A 19,115-nucleotide genomic window follows, 5' to 3' on the forward strand; every position below is an offset into this window, starting at 1 on the left:
GGGTACAGCGTCACCTGGATCCAAGGTGGGTGGGACACATGGCAGGACCTGACAGCTCTCAGGGTCTGGCGGCCCAGCAAGCAGGAGGGGCGAAGGGGCAGAGAAAGAAGGGGAAGCTCTCTGTCACACCCCTCAGAAGGCATCCTCAGGCTGTGACCTGACCAACAGGCTAGATTCCACCCCAGGTTCACACGGAGCCAAGTTGATATAAACCCTAACTGCACTATGACCCTCTGTAGATTTTTAAGACTGAACATCGTTATAGGATGAGATAGCCTCATCTTTCTCCAGAGGAAAGATTGGTGGGTTTGAACCAGTGACCTTGTGGTTCGCACCCGACGCCTAACCACCAGCACCAGCAGGGTTCCTTCTACATACACTCCTCTCCCTTGCTTGCTACTGGTTTCCACTGCACCAGGCCACCACTAATTGCCATCTCCTCCTCCTGCAGATTCCATTGTCATTGCCTTCTGGGCGAGCCTGGTCCTCTTCGTGGTGCTTCTCTTCCTCATCTTGCTCTGCATGTCCTGGTCAGGCACCCCCCAGAGGAGGTAAGTGGGAGGGGCACGGGGGTCACTCAGCTGGCTGTTCGGGAGCAACAGCATATCGACACAATGCAATGTGACTTGGTCATCATGCAACAGCATGGATGAACCTCAAGAACGCGAGGCTGAGGGAAAGAACGACACAGTCACAAAAGGCAACAGTGTGTCAGGGGAGCCAGCCCCTAACACATCATCACAGGTCCGGCAGGCGCCACGGTACAGCGAGAATAGGTAAAGATGACGGAATAGTCATCGAGAATAAGAGACAGGAGAAAGTGAAATAAAGGAGTCAGACACATTTCGTGGTAGCATGCGCACCTCCTGGATGGCCATAATCTTGCCAGCCAGGACCACGCAGACATTTATTACTAACCAAGGTTTATATACCTTTTGGGAGCATACAAGCTCCCTAATTATGGGTAAAGACCTATGTCACAGGAAGGGGTTGTACTATAGGTAATACAGAAATGAGAAGGGGACAATATAGGGGCATACATGAAATAAGAAGGGGAGGGATTGGGGGTACACATGTGACAAGATGGGTGGATCCTAGATTCAGGAAGGCCGCCTAACTTTGGATGTCACTGATCAGGTTTGGTCACTTCTCTGGCTCTCCATGGAAACAATTACTATCCTTATCAGTAGGGTGTGAGCCCCACCTACAGTGGACCAGACAGCAGTCTGATGACTGAATGCCTTCAGGGAGAATATCTCTAAGCACCTGACCTCCCACCATGTGCTGGCAAACAGCCCCTAATGTTTGGCATGTCTTTGGGGGAGACAAAGCTGGGGAAACGTATTTTTATATCCCCACAATAGTATGTGATTCCTTTGATACTAAATATCCAGAATAGGCACACCTAGAGATGGGGCTTTCTATTCCTGTTGAGTCTCAGGCACTCACCGGAGCCAGTTCTACCCTGTCCTGTAGGCTCACTATGAGCCCGCATCGACTTGGCAGCACGTTTAGTTTTTGGTAAATTAGTGGATACGTAGGGTAGGGCAAGGAGCTCTGGTGGTGTAAGGAGTTACATGTTGAGCTACTAAGCACAAGGTTGGCAGTTCAAACCCACCAGCTGTGTGTTAGACTGTGTTGTCTAGAGAAATAAATCCAGTGAGACATATATAAGCATGAGCTTTAGATCTTAAGTAATCTTCTATCAAGATCTTCTAGATCTTAAGTAATCTTCTATCAAGATCTAGATCTCAAGTAATCTTCTTCTATCAAGAAGGTATACCAGACTAATCCAACTCAAATCCATACGTCTGATGGTATCTGGGGGCCTCTTCAGACTCACGTAGCTTCAGGCCAATGATACAGAAGGATCCAGTGGGAGGCAGGAAGACCAGGGGCCACTGGGTACAGTCGGGTGGATCCACCATTGGTAGAAACATGTCAGGGCACAAAGAGCTCTCAGGGTCAGTGGCCCACATGGGGCTATCCAGGAGGCAGGCAGAGCCCCAGCAAGCAGAAAGGTGGAGGGGCAGAAAGAGGGAAGTTGCCAGGTTCTCCCTTACACAAAAAGCCACACCCACCAGGAGGCATCAGCAGGCTGTGACCTGATTGACAGGTTGAACTCTGCCCCTAGCCAAGAGTGTTGACACAATATCTAACTACCACACACTGCTTTGAGGGATGAAGATGTCTTACAGTATTGGAAACCCACAGGGCCATTCTACTCTTTCCTGTAAGGTAGCAATGAGTCGGAATCCACTCAGTGGCAGTGAGTTTTTGGAGGATGCGGCAAAGGAGCTCTGGTGATGTAGTGAGTTATGTGTTAGATTGCTAACCACAAGGTCAGAGGTTCAAACACATCGACTGGAGAAAGGAGACTTTCTGCTCCCATGGAGTGGCAGCCTCGGGACCCGATAGGGGCAGTTCTACTCTTTCCTGTCGTGTTGCCATGTCTGCATGGACCTGATGGAGGAGTATGGTTTGTCTTGGTGTATTAGTCTAGGTACTTTGGAGAAACAAATCCACAGCGACTCATGTATAAGAGTTTTATGTAAAGAAAAGGTGCATCACGAAAACATCCCAACCCAATGCTGCCCAAGCCCACAAGTCCAACATTAACCCATTAACCCAACACCAGTCCACAAAGTCCTCCACCTCACAAAACAGAGGCAATGATGCCGACTGCAGGAGGAAAGCTGAGTCAGTGAACGAACAAGCATCTCAGCACTAGCAGGGGTCTCCACACGGCTGCTCCAGCACCCAGGGCTGCATTGGGGTAGGTCCATGTAGCTTCTCCTTGGGGATGTCTTGTAGGAAGTCAATCTTGCAAGCTGAAGCAGGGAACTGCTAAGGCAGCTGCACCCTGGTGCAACCATTACAAAACAAGAGACCCGAGAACTAGAAAGGCGAGGCTTCACCACCCATTTATCCCTCCGCCTTTCAACCAGCACCACATGTGATTATCGGCCAGGCTGGCACAATTAACTAACTCACTTGGTTTGGGCTGGGGAGAGGGGAGGGACATGGGATGGGGAATGACTGCTAATGGGCACAAGGTTTCCACTTGGGTGGGATGATAGTTCTCGAAACTTAGACTGTGTGCACAACCCTGGGGTTATATGGGAAGTCCTTGGCTTACAATGTGTTCCAGTTACAATGAACCAAAGTTATGACCATCTTTTTAAACACATCATTGTTAATCTGTGCCACACACAATGCTGAAGCACCTCATTTGCTGATGTTCATATGTAATATTTCCATTTGTAAAGACACTGATAATAAAAAGCAGTGATATCAAAAACTGAAGGGGAAAAAAAAGTTTTTGCTAAGACAGATCAACTTAGGTTAGAACGGATGTATGGGGGAGTAATTAAAAAGGAACCCTGTTGTTAACTTGGGGACTACCTGTACTCCTGAACCCCGGAAGTGTGCCTTTTAAAGGGGCGAACTTTGCAGTATGGAAATTATATCTCAATAGTCATTAAATAAAATCAAGCCCAAGTGGTCACCTGTGTTAGTTAAGGCTTACCAATCAGCTCACCAGAAAAAGAAGGCCTTATCTTTGGCATGTGTGGCCACGGTCTGCTACTGAATGCTTACTGGCTGCGGAGTCTGGGTCCCACGAGCGTGAGGAGTCCCTGGGGGCACAAATGTTCAGTGCTCAGATGCTGCCTGAAGGTCACCTTGGAAGAAAGGCCTGGCAATATCCTTCCCCAACACTCAGCTGCTGAAAACAGCCCTATGGAGCGAGCGAAGAGAAACCCAGAGAGGCGGGCGGAGGCTGCCGTTCATTCCCGGACAATGAGCCCTGTGAACAACAGTGAAAACAGGCCCAGACTAAGATCTCAGAGCTCCAGACGGCAGGCAGCGTGTCGGAGAATGGAGTTTAGTTCTGGAGCAGAGACCAGCACAGCCCAGAAGCTGAGAGAACCTACCTGCTCATATCGGGAATGCTAACTCACATAGGGTAAAACCCTGCCCAGGAACCAGAGAACAGGCCTTACCTGAGGTAGCTACAGCCTGGTCTTCTTCAGGCAGCACACATGGGCCATGGAAGTTTGCAGGCCAAGCAATTAGGAGGGACCCCGATGCTGTTGAATTTCACTGAGGTCTGAGACTGATGGGCACTGGGATCGGGAGGGACAGGGGCAACCAGGCAAGGGGAATACGCCCACGGACAGGGCAACCCAGAGAACCCTTTGTCTCCATGCCCACAGAGGACCCCGAGGGAAGATCCTAGGCAAGGACAACTGCGAGGGAAAGACACACAGTCCCACCTGCACTGTACAACAGTCTGCAACCGGCTAAGCCCCAGTGGAGTGGTTATACACTGGGCTGCAATCCTCAAGGTTGGCAGTTCAAAACCACCAGCTGCACAAGGGGAGCGAGATGGGGTTTCCTATTTAACCCGCAGGGGCAGTTCTACTCTGCTCTATAGGGTTGCTGTGAGTCAGCATTAACTCCCATGGAGGTGAGTTTGTTTTTCATTCAATCATTGCTGGGGTAGAGGTAAACAGCTGAGGATATGAGTGCCCTCTAGTGGCTCTCGAGAGAAGCCCATTGCCTCTGGGTGGAATTGGACTCAGAGCTAAGCTGTGGGTTTCCCAAGGTTGTGAAGGTTTGCAGCGGCAGGCATTGTACCTTTCTCCTAGGAAGTAGAGGCTGTGTGCAGGCCTCAGCCTTTCAGTTCACAGCTGGGGACCTGGCCGCTGCACTGCCCAGGCACCCTATCAGGAGCATTTCCCACAAAAACCAAAATACGTTTAATATAAGAAAAAAGGGGAAAGAGGGGTAAACAGTCCAAGTTAAGCAAAAAATGGTAAAGCACAAAAAGTCACGAGGAAAGAAGTACTATTCAAAAGCAAAATACGAAGAAGGCAAAGTTTCTCCTATGGACACCAGAAGAGCAGAAAGTATTAAACAATTTCAGACTATGGGGCTGTCCCTGGTTTAATTGTGCCTCTCAAACATATGTATCAACTTGGCTGAGCAGGAGTCTCAGTGATTTGGCAGTCACACAGTGATGCGATTTGGCAGTTACATAATGATGTTGAAGGGAATGAGGGTGGGACACAGCACCCGAATCCAATCACAGCTCTGACTTGATGTAAGGGGAGTTTCCCTGGGCTGTGGCCTACTTCGCCTTTTATCTTACAAGTGATGAGGAGAGAGAAGGAAGCAGCAGAGAAGGGTGCCTGACTCCCACCAAAAAATAAGAAGGTGTCCTTAGGAACAGGGTCCCTACAAAGGGAACCTCCTAGACCACGGGGATATCGATGCCAAAGCAAATGGCCATCTCCAAGTATCGTCAGGCCCAAAGATGCTGAAAGAAGATGAAGACCTTCCACTAGAGGCAACAAGAAAGCAAGCCTTCCTGTGGAGCTTCCTGAATTTGGACTTCCAGCTTCCCAAACATGAATTTCTGTTTGGCAAAGCCATCCACTTGTGGCACTTCTGTTATAATTCACTCTAGGAAACACAAAGTGACTGCCATCGAGTTTATGTTGACCCATTACAACAGGGTAGAACTGCCCCTGTGGGTTTCCAAGACTAACTCTTTACGGGAGTAGAAAGCCTTCTCTTTCTCTCTGTTAAAGCAGCACTCAATAAATCAGACAGGTATAAACATGTTTAAAGAAAGCTAAAAACACACCAAAACCCCCAAATCCAGCAACTATAAAAACTAACAAATAAACTAGCAGAAACCAGGAGGCAAATGTAGGACCATAATGAGAGATTCAATAAGGAAACTGAAAACACAAAAACCAAACAAAGAAACCAGAGAACTACTCACTCACTCACTGTCATGAAGTTGATCCTGACTCACAGCGACCTTATAGGACAGGGTAGAACTGCCCTTGGGAGTTTCCAAGATGGTCACGCTTTACAGGACCAAGGTAAAAAGAAAGCCTCATCTCCCTCAAAGTGACTGGTGGTTTCAAACTGCTGACCCTGCAGACTGTGGTCAAACTTGTAACCACTATGCCACCAGGGCTCCTTTGGAGAACCACTGGAACTGCAAAATAAGGCAACAACAGTGTCAAACAGAAGACGGAATAAATAAGCTAGAAGACAAACTAACTGACTTGATCAAGTCTTAAGAAATACAGGAGGGGCCCTGGTGGCGTAGTGGTTACAAGTTGAGCTGTGATTCACAAGGTTGGCAGTTCAAAATCTCCAGCAGCTGCGTGGGAGAAGGGCGGGGCTTTTTACTCTCGTGAAGACCCACAGGGGCAGTGCTGCCCTGTCCTAGGGGGGCTCTGTGAGTCGGTACTGGCTCGACGGCAGTGGCAGTGAAGAGAGGCAGCAGAACAAAGTGAGCAAATCCAAATGGAAATAAGGGACTTAATGAAGACATATGAGTGCTCTCGGAATGCCAGAGCGCCACAGCCAACACAATGCATGGAAACAGTTCTCCAAGAGACCATCAGAAACATATCTCCAGACCCAAACAGAAAGCCAAGCCTGCAAATCCAGGAAGCAACTTAAACTCCAGTTTTAAGACGCACAAAGGATCAACACTGCCTCACGTCCTAATAACATTCCTGAACACCAAAGGCAAGGTGAGAAGTCTGAAAGCAGCAGGAGAAATCCAATGGTCCTTCCTAGGAAAGGCTGCGCTTCCTCCCCACAGAAACGCTAGAAGCCAAGACAATGGCATGACCTATATAAAACGTCAAGTGAAAAAAACCCGCCAACCAAGAATTTGTTCACAACGTTGTCATATAAAAAAAATCAGGACATTCCCAAATAAGCAGTAGCTCTGGGGACTTCCCACTGCCAGGCGAGCTTTTCAAATGTTACTCAGGGGAATTCTCCAAATGCAAAGCTCTCACTCAACCCAAACGCAGTCATCCCTCAAGGCCGACGCAGAGCAACCCTGCAAAACCCAGACTGTCCCTGTGGGTTTCTGAGACGGTTACACTGTGGACGGAGAAAGCCTCATCTTTCTCCTGCAGGGCCGCTGGTGGTTTTGAATCGCTGACTTTACTTTAGCAGCCCAGTGCAGCACCCACTCTGTCACCAGAACATTAATATTTGTGTCTCTGTCACCAGAACATTAAATCAATATTTGTGTCTCTATTTGGGCAGGGCGGGGGTGGGTGGGGCGAGCACTTCAAAAATATTAAGAATGATCTCAAAAAGTAGATAACAATGTAGGCAATCATAAAGACCAAATACAGGGTATTTCCAGGGATTAAACCCAATAATCAAATACTGAAAATAATACAAAATTTTTAAGAAATAAATACAGTGAAGATTTACTGAATATGGAATGTCTGTTGATTTCAATGAAGGCTGAGATGTAGTCAATTAGTAAGGTCCTTCTAGGCCTAATTCTTTATGTGATGCATGATAAATTCCGACTCTCAGCCTGTGCTGTCATCCCCTTTTGGAGGGAGTTCTCTGCTCTGCTCATGGGTGGGATTAAGGTGGGATTAGGTCTCAACCTTCATTCTTCACGGCTGTTGTTGTGAGGTGCCTGCCCCCGAGTCCGCTACACACAACCCATAGTGACCCTACTATGCACAACAGAAGGAAACGCTGCCGGCCCAGCGCCATCCTCGCAATTGTTCCTGTGCCGGAACCCACTGGTGCAGTCACTAAGGCCACCCTCTTTGGGCTGCTCCTTTACTTTACCAAGCACGATGTACTTCTCCAGGGCCTGGTGTCTCAACATGTCCAAAGTATACACGATGAAGTCTCGCCACCCTTGTTCTAATCCTTACCTCTAAGGAGCACTCTGGCCATATGTCTCCCAAGACGGATCTGTTTGTCCTTCGAGCAGTCCATGGTACTGTCAATACTCTTCTCCAGCACCACGATTCAAAAGCATCGGTTCTTCAGTCCTCATTATGCAATGTCCACCTTCAGAGATAGATATCATCAAACCAGTTTAAGCAGCTGGCACCTTTGAGTTGGATTCAGCTGCAGGAGACAGAAAGTACTTGTGATGGGTTGAAAGAATGCCTTCCTTCAGTATCATAGGTGCTTGATTCTATGCCACTTCCCGAAAGGGTTTAATGGCGACCATTTCTTTTTGGTGCAGTGACCTTTCCATCTTCTTTGGGTGCTTTCTGCATCATTCACTAGTTTGCCCATAAAATCCTTCAGTATCCTAACCCCAATTTTAAATTTTTTTTACTTCAGCTGGAGAAATGCTGAGCATGCTCTTTCAGTGTCTAAATTCAGGTCTTTGCACATCTTATTATTGTATTTTACTTTGCCTTCTCGAGCCACCCTTTGAAATCTTTACCTCGCCATTTCTTCCTTTTGCTCTAGCTTCTCCACACGAGTACCACCACCGGTCTGTCTGCTTGCTGTACTGTGCTGGCTTATATGTGTCGCTGTGATGCCGGAAGCTCTGTTACAGGCATTTCAAATGCCAGAAGGACCACCCAAAGTCAACAGTGCAAAGAATGTATGGAAAGCCCCAAATACTATGGACTTACAAAAGGACAAACAAACCTGTCTCAGAAAAAGTACAGTCGGAGTGCTTCTTAAAGACAAGGATGGCAGGACTTCATTTCAGACTTTGGACATCCTGTCAGGCGAGGCTAATCCCTGAAGGGCATCATTCTTGGTAGAGAGGCATCGACTCTATTCTTGAGAGGGTCTCTAAATTCAGAGAGAGATATTCAAGGTCGTAGTTTTGCTTTTTTTAGACTTGTTTTAATTTTCTTCAGCTTCAACTTGAACTTGCCTATGAGCAAGGTTTGTGTTGCCTTCGGCCTGGCTTTATTCTGACTGATGGCGTTGAGCTTCTCCATCTTCTCTTTCCACAGCTGTCGTTTATCTGATCCCGTGATTCCATCTGGTGAGGTCTAAGTGGCTATTTTCCATTTATATATTAATTAAAGGCATTTGTAATGTGTAAGTCACTGGTCTTGCAAAACCTCATCGTAGGATGAGCAGCACAACTTCTGTCACCAAGGCCATATTCCCAGCTATCAGCCCATCTTCTTTGTTCCCAGATCTCACATTCCAGTCACCTATGGTTGTCCATCACCTTGACTGACTGATCAATATCAGAAGAAGCTAGTAAGTCTCCCATTTCTTTACCTTTGGCCTTTGTGTATTGGTGTGTAAATTCGAATGCCCTGCTTACTGGCCTTCCTTGTAAACATAGGGGTGTCATCCTGCCCCTGACAGTAATGCCGATGAAACCCTTTGATAGTCTGATTCAAAGTGGCCGATGTTTCTCCACTTCATCTCACTAATGCCTAGGGCATTGATCTTTATACGTCCCATGTCCCCTGAGATGACTTCCAATTGTCCTAGGTTCCAACTCTGCACGTTTCACGCTCCCGTGACGAGTGGATGTTCGCCGCGGTTTCTTCTCCTGTGCGGCCAGGGCACATCAGCGAGCGACGGTCGCAAAGGCTCTGCTCCACCCCCTCCACCGAGGCCGCCTCTTCATCGAGGAAACAGCTCTTCTGCGTCGCAGTTTCTTCTATTTTGAGGGTCTCATCTTCTGGCATCCATTTCCCACCGCCATTTACAAGTGGCTGGTTGAATCTCCAGGCCGTCCGTTCTAGGCTTTCTGCATCTGGACGCTCCACTGAATCCTGTCTGCCACGGGTGACCCTGCTGGTATTTGAAATAAGACCAGCATAGTTCTGGTGAGGTCTAAGTGGCTATTTTCAATTTATATATTAATTAAAGGTGTTGCATCACAGCAACATGCAAGCCGCCAGAACAGGGAAAACTGACAGGTGGATGATGGTCTAAGACAATGGCTCTCAACCTGTGGGTCGCGACCCCTTTGAGGTCGAATGACCCTTTCACAGGGGTTGCCAAAGATCATCGGAAAGCACTTATTTCCAACGATGGTCTTAGGAACTGAGACACCGCTCCTCTATCCATCCCCTGGCCGGGTCCACCTACATGCAGATACTCCCACATACGAGTACCCGGCATGAAGACTGTTACCCATGCTACACCAGGCTTCAAGACAAAACTTCATTTATTTGTCATTAGAAATAAATATTTCACAATATATAATTACATACTTTTTGTGATTAATCACTGTTTTAATTTTGTTCAATTTGTAAGAAAATATATCCAGCATATGAAGTGGCAAGGAACATAATGTTATGGTTGGGGGTCACATGAGGAACTGCATGAAAGGGTCACAGCATGGGGAAGGTTGAGAGCCACTGGTCAAAGAGGTCTAGCTCATGATTAAGCACTGCTTCTTTTCGTAGACTTCTGCACACTGGCCACCCTGTGGCCTGGGGATGACCCCCCCTGGGTTTTCCCCACGGTGCCATGCCCGCGCTCTTGGTACAGCTCTGGGCAGGCTTCTCTGACTCCTCCTTCCGGTGTGCTCTGTCCACAGGAGCAGCCCCCAGAACCCCCCAGCGCGCTCGTGGAGCCAGTTCTTCTACCTCCCCTTCTGCGTCCAAAGGCAGCCAATGCACCTGGGTCCCCCGGGGGCCTCGATGGCGCCCAGCTCCGAGGAGGAACCAGGAAGCAGAGGTTCAGACCCCGAGGACCCACTGCCCCCAGAGAGCCCCTCGGCCACAGGCCCTGCACCCTCCCAGATCCTGCCTGCTCCCCATTGGGAATTGGCTCCTGAGGAAGACCACCAAGGCATCAGCTGACAGCAGCAAAAAGCCTCTCTCTGAACAGACACCAATACATGCCGGCCACGGCGAGGGACCTGGTGACGCCACACCGCACCGCCTGGACACACCTTGTTTACTTAAAGCCCATTTACATGTAGCAGGGAGTGCAACGAAGTCCGGTGGGGCTCTACCAGGAAGCAAATCACCTGAGCAAAAGCCTGCCAAACGCCCCTCTGGCGTAGCAAAGCAGTCCCGTCGGTGGCTGCTTTTGCTTGGCACAATTACCTTGCTCACTTACCTGTTGATGTTCGCTTTGGGAATAGCAGGGCAATAAAGTCTGTAAGAATGAAGTTTTGAAAAAAGGAAAACGTTGTTCACTCATCTTGACTGAGGGTGCCGAAGGTGAAGCCCTGGCTGTTCCCTGCAGCGATAGGGCTCTCAGTCCACCTGTACTTGTTGTTCGGTGCCTTTGAGTCAGCCCCGGCCCATAGTGACCCTGTGCACAACAGAACAGAACACTGCCTGGTCCGCACCATCCTCACAGCTGTCCATGCCTGAGCCCATGTGGAGCCACGGTGTCCATCCACCTGCTCAAGGGCCTTCCTCCTTTTCGCCGCCCCTGAGGGGCCTTGAAAGAAAGGCCTGGCGCTCTGCTCCTGCAAGATCAGGGGTGAAAGCCTTGAAGGCACAGCTCGGCTCTGACCTACATGGGGTTGCCACGCCTAGTAATCAACTTGAAAGCAAGTAGTTTGCATCTTTACTAAGCCACATTTTAAATTATTATGCCTATAGTATGGGGTTTTTCTTTGGGGGTAGGGCAGGGGAATAAATGATGCTTACCTTTTTCTTAGGCAAGAGCTATGTGAAAGTTGACAGTCTTGTCTGGGTTAAAAAAACAAAGCACAGCAGGAAAGATTGTGCAGCACACTGGTGGTACAGAGAAGTCCAACTGCTGAAGGAATGTGGAGCTCAGTGCCTTTCCGGAGACAGACAGGGAATGCCGCTTGTGCCATCAAGCCAGGATGGTGGCCATGGAGCAGACCCTGGTGTTTGGGGGGCACAGGGGTTTCAAGCAAACCGGGAGAAAGACTGCACACAGCCCATCCACCAGAGGGGAGGAAGCATCGGTGGCACGCTCACCTGCTGACCAAAACGTTGGTGGTTCAAGACAACTGGGGGCCCTGTGGGAGCACAGATTTGGCACTCTGTCCCCAGGAGACCGTACGGGGCAGCTTTGCTGTCATCTGGGTGGCCATGAGTCAAAGTCAAAGCAACAATCCCCCCAAAAACCTAGGAAAGCAGTCCCCCGACACTGCTGTTTTCACCTGGTTCAGCTTACCTGCTTGTGTTAACTGCTTATACTTGCTCTGTGAATGGTAGGAAGGTAAAATGTACAGGAATTGGGATCGTTGAGAAAGTGAATTCATTCATCTGGAGCACTGGTGTCTGTCAGGCTGGGTTCCCTAGGGAAGCCAGACTGGTCACACTGGTATGCGCAGGTACACAGAAACAGCCTTTACCAAGGAAAGGCTCCCGCATTGTGGAAGTGGCCACTTCCCGCCTAGGTCCAGTCCGTGGGTCAGATGTAAGCAAAGGCTTCTCCTGAGTCCTATAGCTGCAGGGGCTGATGAACAGGAAGCGGGGAAGTGAAGCAGGAAGACCATAAGCTGGTGGAAGCAGGTCAAGGGACAGGATCCAGCAGAAGAGGTCAGCTAGCTTCCACGTGCTGTCAACATACACTCCGAGCAGGCCACACCCTAACCACGAAACCTCGCTCAATCGCTGCAAGGCTGGGGCCAGTCTTACGAGGTCTATTTTTCCCTACAACTGCTTGGTGGCTACACAGAAGATCCCACTACAGAGCTCACCACACACTGTTAGGTCTTATCATGGAGAATCCTGGCCCTCCCATGCTGATGTGAAACCTAATGATCACAGTGGCAGGGCAGGTTACAATGTAGGCAGCTAACCACAACGTCCACAGGAGAAAGATGAGGCCTTAGATTTACAGCCTCAGAAACCCTTGGAACCCCTTGGAAAAGGGCAGTTCTGTTCTGTCCTCTCTGGTTGCTTGAGTTGAATCAACTTGATGATCCTGGGTTGTTGTGGTTTGTGGCGGGGGGGCGGGGGTAATGGGACGTCAGTGTCAACTATTACTTCTGAAATGAAGAGTATTTGTTGTTGAAAATACGGAGAACACGGAGCCAACCCTTCCTCTGAGCACCCTTCAGTGACAGAATATGTCCCAGCAGCTGTACTCCACTCACCTTCTTTCCGTTTGTCCCTCTCCCATGAACAAGCCTCCTGCCCACTCAGCCCGTCTCCCGAGCCTCTTGGGTGGCCATCGTGGATCTGATTCCACATGAAGATGGTTCATTTCAAAGGGCACAACGCCCAAGGTGGGCACTCTTCACTAATTCTGCTAAACCATTAATTGGTTTAAAGACTTTAGGGGAAGTTTCTGATTTAATGCTTACAGGTTAGTCCAGGGCGATGGTTCTGAGGATTCACCCAGCCTTAAAGGCTTCAGAAACACCTGGATTCCATGGTATTTTCAGAGTCTATCCTGTATTTCACCTTTTTTAATTAGGATTCTTCTATTAGAACCATTGATGGTAGATGGGCACCATGTAGTTCTCCGGGTCTCAGTTGGTTCAACTCCCACTTCTACTCGCCCCTCTGTGGCTCCGTGAGCAGGTTACATGCTATAACTTGGGCGGTCATTTGCAAACTCTTAAGACCCCAAGAATCGTACCACAAACTATGAGGTAGAAACTTTGATCATAATCCATCAATGCTGAGTTTACCTGGCCAACCTGCTCCTGCTTGGGAGCAGTCAGGGGCAAGTCTGCAAACTGAGCATGAACTGTCATGTCTGACATGTGTCTGCGACCACACCAATTCACATCCGAACCTTTAAGAGCCAAACCTGACCTGTCAGATTCAGGTTTCTGTGGAATAAAAGTAGCTTGTAAACATCATTAGGGCAAAATACACAATTTTATAAAAATAGGCATTTATTTACAAGGATTTATGAAATTCACAATCCCTCTCTTTGAAACACAACTTTAAAAAATACAGACGGGTTGAATCATCTTTACACGTTGAGGATTTACTGTAAAACCCGCTCACTTATCCAAACAGACAAGGAGGACAGGACCCTCCACTTTTGCTCAAAGCTTTCTCTGGGCCTTCTTCTGGGAGCAAGGACTGAGTTCACAATCTCCCCTCAGGCTCCTGAGATGAAATAGCTGACATCTGGTTTTAATAGCCACGGATCCCTTTAGCACTCAGACACCGTACCTCACGAGGACACCCCAAGGGGAAGGGTCATGTGATGTCCCCGTGGACACTGACTGTTCCACACACAGCCCCGAGTTTCTTACTGAGAGGCCAACAGTACGTCCTCTCTGCTCTCCTGCCGGGACCTTAGAGCACCGTGTCTGTCCTCGCACGGGACTCCATGCGCATCCTGGCTGAACCGAAGCCCTGGAGCCGGGAGCTTGTGGTGCCAGTAGGGCTGACTTCCGGGGTCTGGGCAGAGGCCAGGATGTCCTTGCAGAGCACGAGGATGGCGCCCCCTGGGGCCCGGCGTGCATCACCACCTGGTGCTTCCTCGGTGGCTTCAAGGATCATCTGGGCGTGGGCCAGGAGGGTGTGGGGCCGCGGGGCTCCCAGCCAGAGGTCCTTGACGTACAGCGACACCAGGAACGCAGCGGCGGCTGGGGAGAGGCAGACAGCACGGCCGTGAGGGGGGAAACACCCCGCTCCGCAGCCCGCACCTGAGTGAGGGTGCGGACAAGACGTCCGCTGTGCCCTCACTTCATGGACTCTGTGCACTGTTCCCTCAGCAGCCTTGAAAGGAGGTACCATGGGCAAGGAGATGCAATCCTTGGGTGCAGTCCCACGTCAGCCCTACGCCGGGGAGCCATCAACCGCCCTGGTGTTCCTTCAGAGCACTTTAGTGCTTTTGGGAGCCAGTCCTCTGTTCTCCGTTCATTTGTTCACTCGGACCTTCTGAATCACCTGTTCAATGCCAAACGCGCGCACACGCACACACATGCACACAGACATGTCTACACTTACATGTACACACACGCACACACGTGCACACATGTACACACAGAGACACACCTATGTATGCACACACCCATACACAGGCATGCACAAGCACACAGAGACACACACACATGCATGCATACACAGATACGCACACACATACACTTATATATGCACATGCACACAGACATGTATACTCTTACATTTGCACACACCTATGCACAGGCACACACAAGCACAGAGACACCCATACATACACACACATATACAGGCATATGCACACACACAGACACACACATGCACATACACCTCTAGCCATAACGTACACTACAATTCTATGTTTGGGGACAAAAGGGCGAAGGCCACAGCTGTACAGGCCGGGAGAGCCGGCAGTGAGCCACAAGGCTGAGGTGGCACCTCCCCACTGTTGATGTCACTGTCATGAGAAGTTTTACCCGGGAGTCCAGCAGACATCGCACCCCTTCACTCAAGAACCGTGGAATGGAAATGGCCCCCCAGCAGTTAAACCCAGGGAGGGGGATCCTGGCTCCACAGAGCAGAAGCTGCTTCCCTCCCCCGGCCCAAGGGACCATTACCTGTCACATCCCCGTCCTCCTCCGTCAGAGAAGCCTGGCAGAGTGTCTCAGCGGCCCGGTGGAAGGGGCCTTCCATGGGGCCCTGGGCGGCCAGCAGCCGCAGCATGACTGTGTTGAACAGGCAGGCGACCGGCTGTGTGGGGCCCACCAGCCCCGGGGCCCTGCACAGCCGGCTATACAGCTGGAACAGGCCACCCCTCACCGTGCCGTCCCTGAGGAGGTCAGCCACCACCCCTGGATGTGGCAAAATGTGGCTCTGGAGCCAGCCGAGGAGTCCTGCAGCCTCTGCCCCACTGGGGGGGCACTTGGTCACTGTCCGAAGCACCCAGGCAGCCACCAGGGAGGCCGTGGCATGCACAAGGCCCAGAGCAGGGCCCTCGGGGGTGGCCCCATCCACAGGCTCTGGAGCAAGCTCGGTGGCGGGGGGCACAGGCCCCCACTGAGTCAGTATGGACCGCAGCAGACCCCGGCAGGTGTCTAGGCTGGCCGCCGTCAGCTCAGGGGCAGCTGTCTCTTCTGCCTCCCCAGGCCTCCTCTTGCGGCCCCGGGAGCCTCGGGTGCGCGCTGGTCCAACAGGCTTGTTCTTATCCTTGATCATCTCTGTGGCACACAGACAGAGAGGTCAGTGCCGGAGCAGCACCTGACCTGCAGCCCTTCCCACCCAGACGCCTGCCCCCTTCATCTCCATCCAGTACAGGTGGGACTGGGCAGAGCACCGGGATGGCAGCGCCCTGATGACAGCGGACTCATCTGCCCTCTCAGCTGCCCGTGTGGTCCCTGCCTCAGTTCTGAGGACACAGGCTCGGCATTCAGTGGTGGTGCTGAAGGGGACCCGAGGGGCCGTGCCCCCCTGACTTTACTGGGGGTGGGGCTGCGGGGGCTCCAGGCTGTGCTGACCCACACTCCCCATTGACTTTACTGAAGGTGGAAGTGCAGGGGGCTCCGGGCTGTGCTGATGACCCCTGCTCCCCACTCCCCACCCCCCTAACTTTACTGAAGAGGGGGGTGTTCCAGGCTGTGCTGATGACCCTTGCTCCCCACTCCCCACTGACTTTACTGAAAGGGGGGGGCTCCAGGCTGTGTTGATGATCCCTGCTCCCCACACCCCACTGACATTACAGGTGAGCAGCCTGGCACTGAGAAGGTGAAAGGACCAGGTTTCTCGGGTGCAAACGCGCGGGCCTTGTCCCTCGTCCTCTGTGGCCCTGGCTGGCGACCAAGAGCACCACGGTTGGCTGCTGCTTTCCCAGGTGTTTGCACCAAACCCAGGACCCACAAGAAGCCAAGACACTCACACAAAGGTGTGTTGGGTCTAGCAGTCCCTCCTGCCTCTTTTGTGGAAATTCTGTTCCCCCAACCCCAACCCACAGCACCGGTGTGGGCCTCAGCAGAGCCTGTCCCACTTCTGTCAGCTTTGGGGCTGCTGTTCGGGGCAGGGAGCAGGGCCCCCACTCACTGGCGAGCTCCCTGACCCGGTGCGCCTCAGCAGCGGTGCTCAGGGCTCCCTGGAGCTGGCCATCCCCTTCCAGGAGGCTCCACTTGTGCAGGAGGACAAGGACGTCCTTGGTGGAGAGCACCCTCTCGTTCACGGTGAAGCGGTTCAACTCCCTGAAGGCCTGCATGACGGTGACCCGGTACTTCAGCACGGATTCCAGTGTCCAGAAGAAGCTGGTCAAGCGGGCAGGGTCCAAGGTGGGCCTGTCAGGAGACAGTCACAGATTGAAGGAGCCCGGGACTGGAGGGGGTCTGGGTATGCTGCAGAACCAGGGTATGAACGGCCTGTCCCACAAGTCGGGCTCCCTCTGCCAGACCCTAGAGTGGAGCCCCCAGAGCCAAAGCAGCAGAAGGGTCGCCTCGTGCTTTGCGGCTGTGCCAGCCACTTATTCCAAAGTTTGACCCTGCCGCTCCAGGCCGAAGGTTCACTGGTATGATGTGGCTGAGCTATTTTAAAGGTGTGTTAGGCCTCAAGGGTTTGCAAAGAAACCTTATAAAACTGGAGCAGACGGTAAGAGGTAGCCAAGAGGATGTCCCCAAGCCCGCAGCCAGTCCCACTTGCTGAGCCGTGCCCGCCAGCGAGGGGGAAGCTACGTGATGTCGGCCACAAGCGTGACCCTCACAGCACGGGGGCCGGAGGCGCTCACCTCAGGTGCTTCATGAGTGCAATGAGGACGTAGAGGAACTCGTCGATGAGGTGCAGGGCGAGCAGTTTTGGGGGTGCCTGGGACCTCAGCTTTCTTGAGGGCCGGTCCTCCGCCTCCACCAACCTGTCTCCCAGGTTGGTCACCCACAGCGTGTGCACCAGGGAGATGACGTTGGAGAGCAGCTGCGTCTCCAGAAACCTGCAACCACATACGGCCGACTGTCACACCCTGTTCACATGGGCCCCTTCGTGGGTAGGAGGCCCAGGGCCTGGGGGCCGGAGTTTAACCTCTGCTGACAGCATCCACTGTGCTCTGCGCCCTGCCCCAAGCCGGTTCGCAAGTAAACGGTTGTTATGCAGACACCTGGTGCTTGCTGCTCTTCAAGACAAGGGAGGGGGCTCCCGATGCCTTCCCAGACAGCCCCCTCCCCACCTCCGCACCCTCCTCAGAGATACGGACCAAGGTGCGGTGGCAGTGAGAGCTGCCTTCTTCTTGAAAACTGTTACTTCTGCCAACTCGCATGCCCCACCTGCTGTCCAGGTGATTCGCACGCATGGCAACTCTGAGGGTTTCCGAGGCAGCAAGTCTTTTCAGCCTTACCCCTCCTGTGAGGGGGGGCAGTCTGTGGTCAGCAGTCCACCAACTGCCCTGCAGTGCCGCCAGGGCTCCTGGCTGAGAACTGGCACTTAGGAATCTGAGGGTTTTGTTGTTCTTTGAAAAACAGCCCCTGCCCACCAAGTGCTGTGTGGGATGAGAAGGGGCCCCGCCTCCTGCAGACAGCCTCCCGGCTCTGGAGGGGTCACTGTGATCTGCCAGGCTGCACCAGGGCCTCACCCCACTGGAAGCTAGAGCAGCCCCTTACACCAGGCCCATACCCCTGAGAGCCCCTGGGTGGTGCCCCTGGGTAATGCACTGGCTGCCAACTGAAAGGCTGGAGTTTCGAGTCCACTCAGTGTACCGTGGAAGAAAGGCCTGGCTCTCTCTTCTGAAAACACAGCCTCTGGTGCAGAGTCTCTGACACATGTGACACGGGGGAGTCGTCACGAGTCAGAGTTGACTCACTGGCAGCTGGCCGTCTCTAAGAGGTCAGCTTCAAAAATCCTCCCTGTCTCAGAACTGCCCGTCACAGAGCCCCGCGGGCCAGAGTCAAACTGCTCCTGAGGGCCTCTGAGGCTGGAACTCTTCATGGGCGGCCTCATCTTTCCCCTGGGAACGGCAAGTAGGTTCGAACTGCTGACCTTCCAGTGAGCAGCTGAGTGCTTATGCATGGCCCCACGGGCTCCTTACAGGGCTCTTTCGGGCCATGTAAAGCTTGCCAGCACCCTGAGGGAGGAGCCTGACCTGGGCACAGAAAGGGAAGAGAGAGGACCGTGGCTGGCAAAGCAGGCACAGGTGGTGAGGGAGGCACCGGCCAGGGCGTGGCCAGCCCACACACCAGGGGCCCCACCGCTGGCTCACCTGCTCTCGAGGATGTGCACGACCCACGTTAAGAGGCTGTAGTCTCGGACGATCTCATAGGCGGACTTGGCAACCCGGGCGGCGCTCTGCAGGATTTCCAGAATCCAGTTCTGAAAGCCCACAACAAAACGTGACTTTTACGGAGAGAAAAGTAACTTTCTCGAACAAGAGGCCACCTTCAGAAGCACGCAGGGGGGCCCTGCTGCAGGCGGCTGCTGAGAAAGAACGGAGTCGGTGCTGCTTAGTCGGTGAGTGGTGACCATGTGGGACAGAGCACCCCTTCCCGGGGG

The 19,115-nt window shown here is 52.0% G+C and overlaps 2 protein-coding genes across 2 annotated transcripts in view; one reads left to right on the plus strand and one right to left on the minus strand.

Annotated features, from left to right (window-relative positions):
• Nucleotides 1–10,607, plus strand: part of LOC101664473 (melanocortin 2 receptor accessory protein) — a 20,698-nt gene extending 10,091 nt beyond the window's left edge. Inside the window, exons 2-3 of the mRNA XM_004711324.2 lie at nucleotides 452–551; nucleotides 10,343–10,607. Of these exons, the coding sequence (XP_004711381.1) occupies nucleotides 452–551; nucleotides 10,343–10,607 (365 nt within the window). The remainder of the gene's footprint in view (nucleotides 1–451; nucleotides 552–10,342) is intronic.
• Nucleotides 10,608–13,570: 2,963 nt separating this feature from the next.
• URB1 (URB1 ribosome biogenesis homolog) overlaps nucleotides 13,571–19,115 on the minus strand; it is a 74,594-nt gene continuing 69,049 nt past the window's right edge. The window contains exons 35-39 of the mRNA XM_030888661.2: nucleotides 18,826–18,935; nucleotides 17,368–17,565; nucleotides 16,683–16,924; nucleotides 15,227–15,826; nucleotides 13,571–14,293 (exon numbers count right to left, since the gene is read on the minus strand). Coding sequence (XP_030744521.1) covers nucleotides 14,001–14,293; nucleotides 15,227–15,826; nucleotides 16,683–16,924; nucleotides 17,368–17,565; nucleotides 18,826–18,935 — 1,443 coding nt within the window. The 3' untranslated portion in view covers nucleotides 13,571–14,000. The remainder of the gene's footprint in view (nucleotides 14,294–15,226; nucleotides 15,827–16,682; nucleotides 16,925–17,367; nucleotides 17,566–18,825; nucleotides 18,936–19,115) is intronic.

The sequence above is a fragment of the Echinops telfairi genome, unplaced genomic scaffold, assembly GCF_000313985.2.
Source record: "Echinops telfairi isolate 266 unplaced genomic scaffold, ASM31398v2 ScPeMD7_7469;HRSCAF=8507_0, whole genome shotgun sequence".
NCBI classification, from domain to species: Eukaryota; Metazoa; Chordata; class Mammalia; order Afrosoricida; family Tenrecidae; genus Echinops; species Echinops telfairi.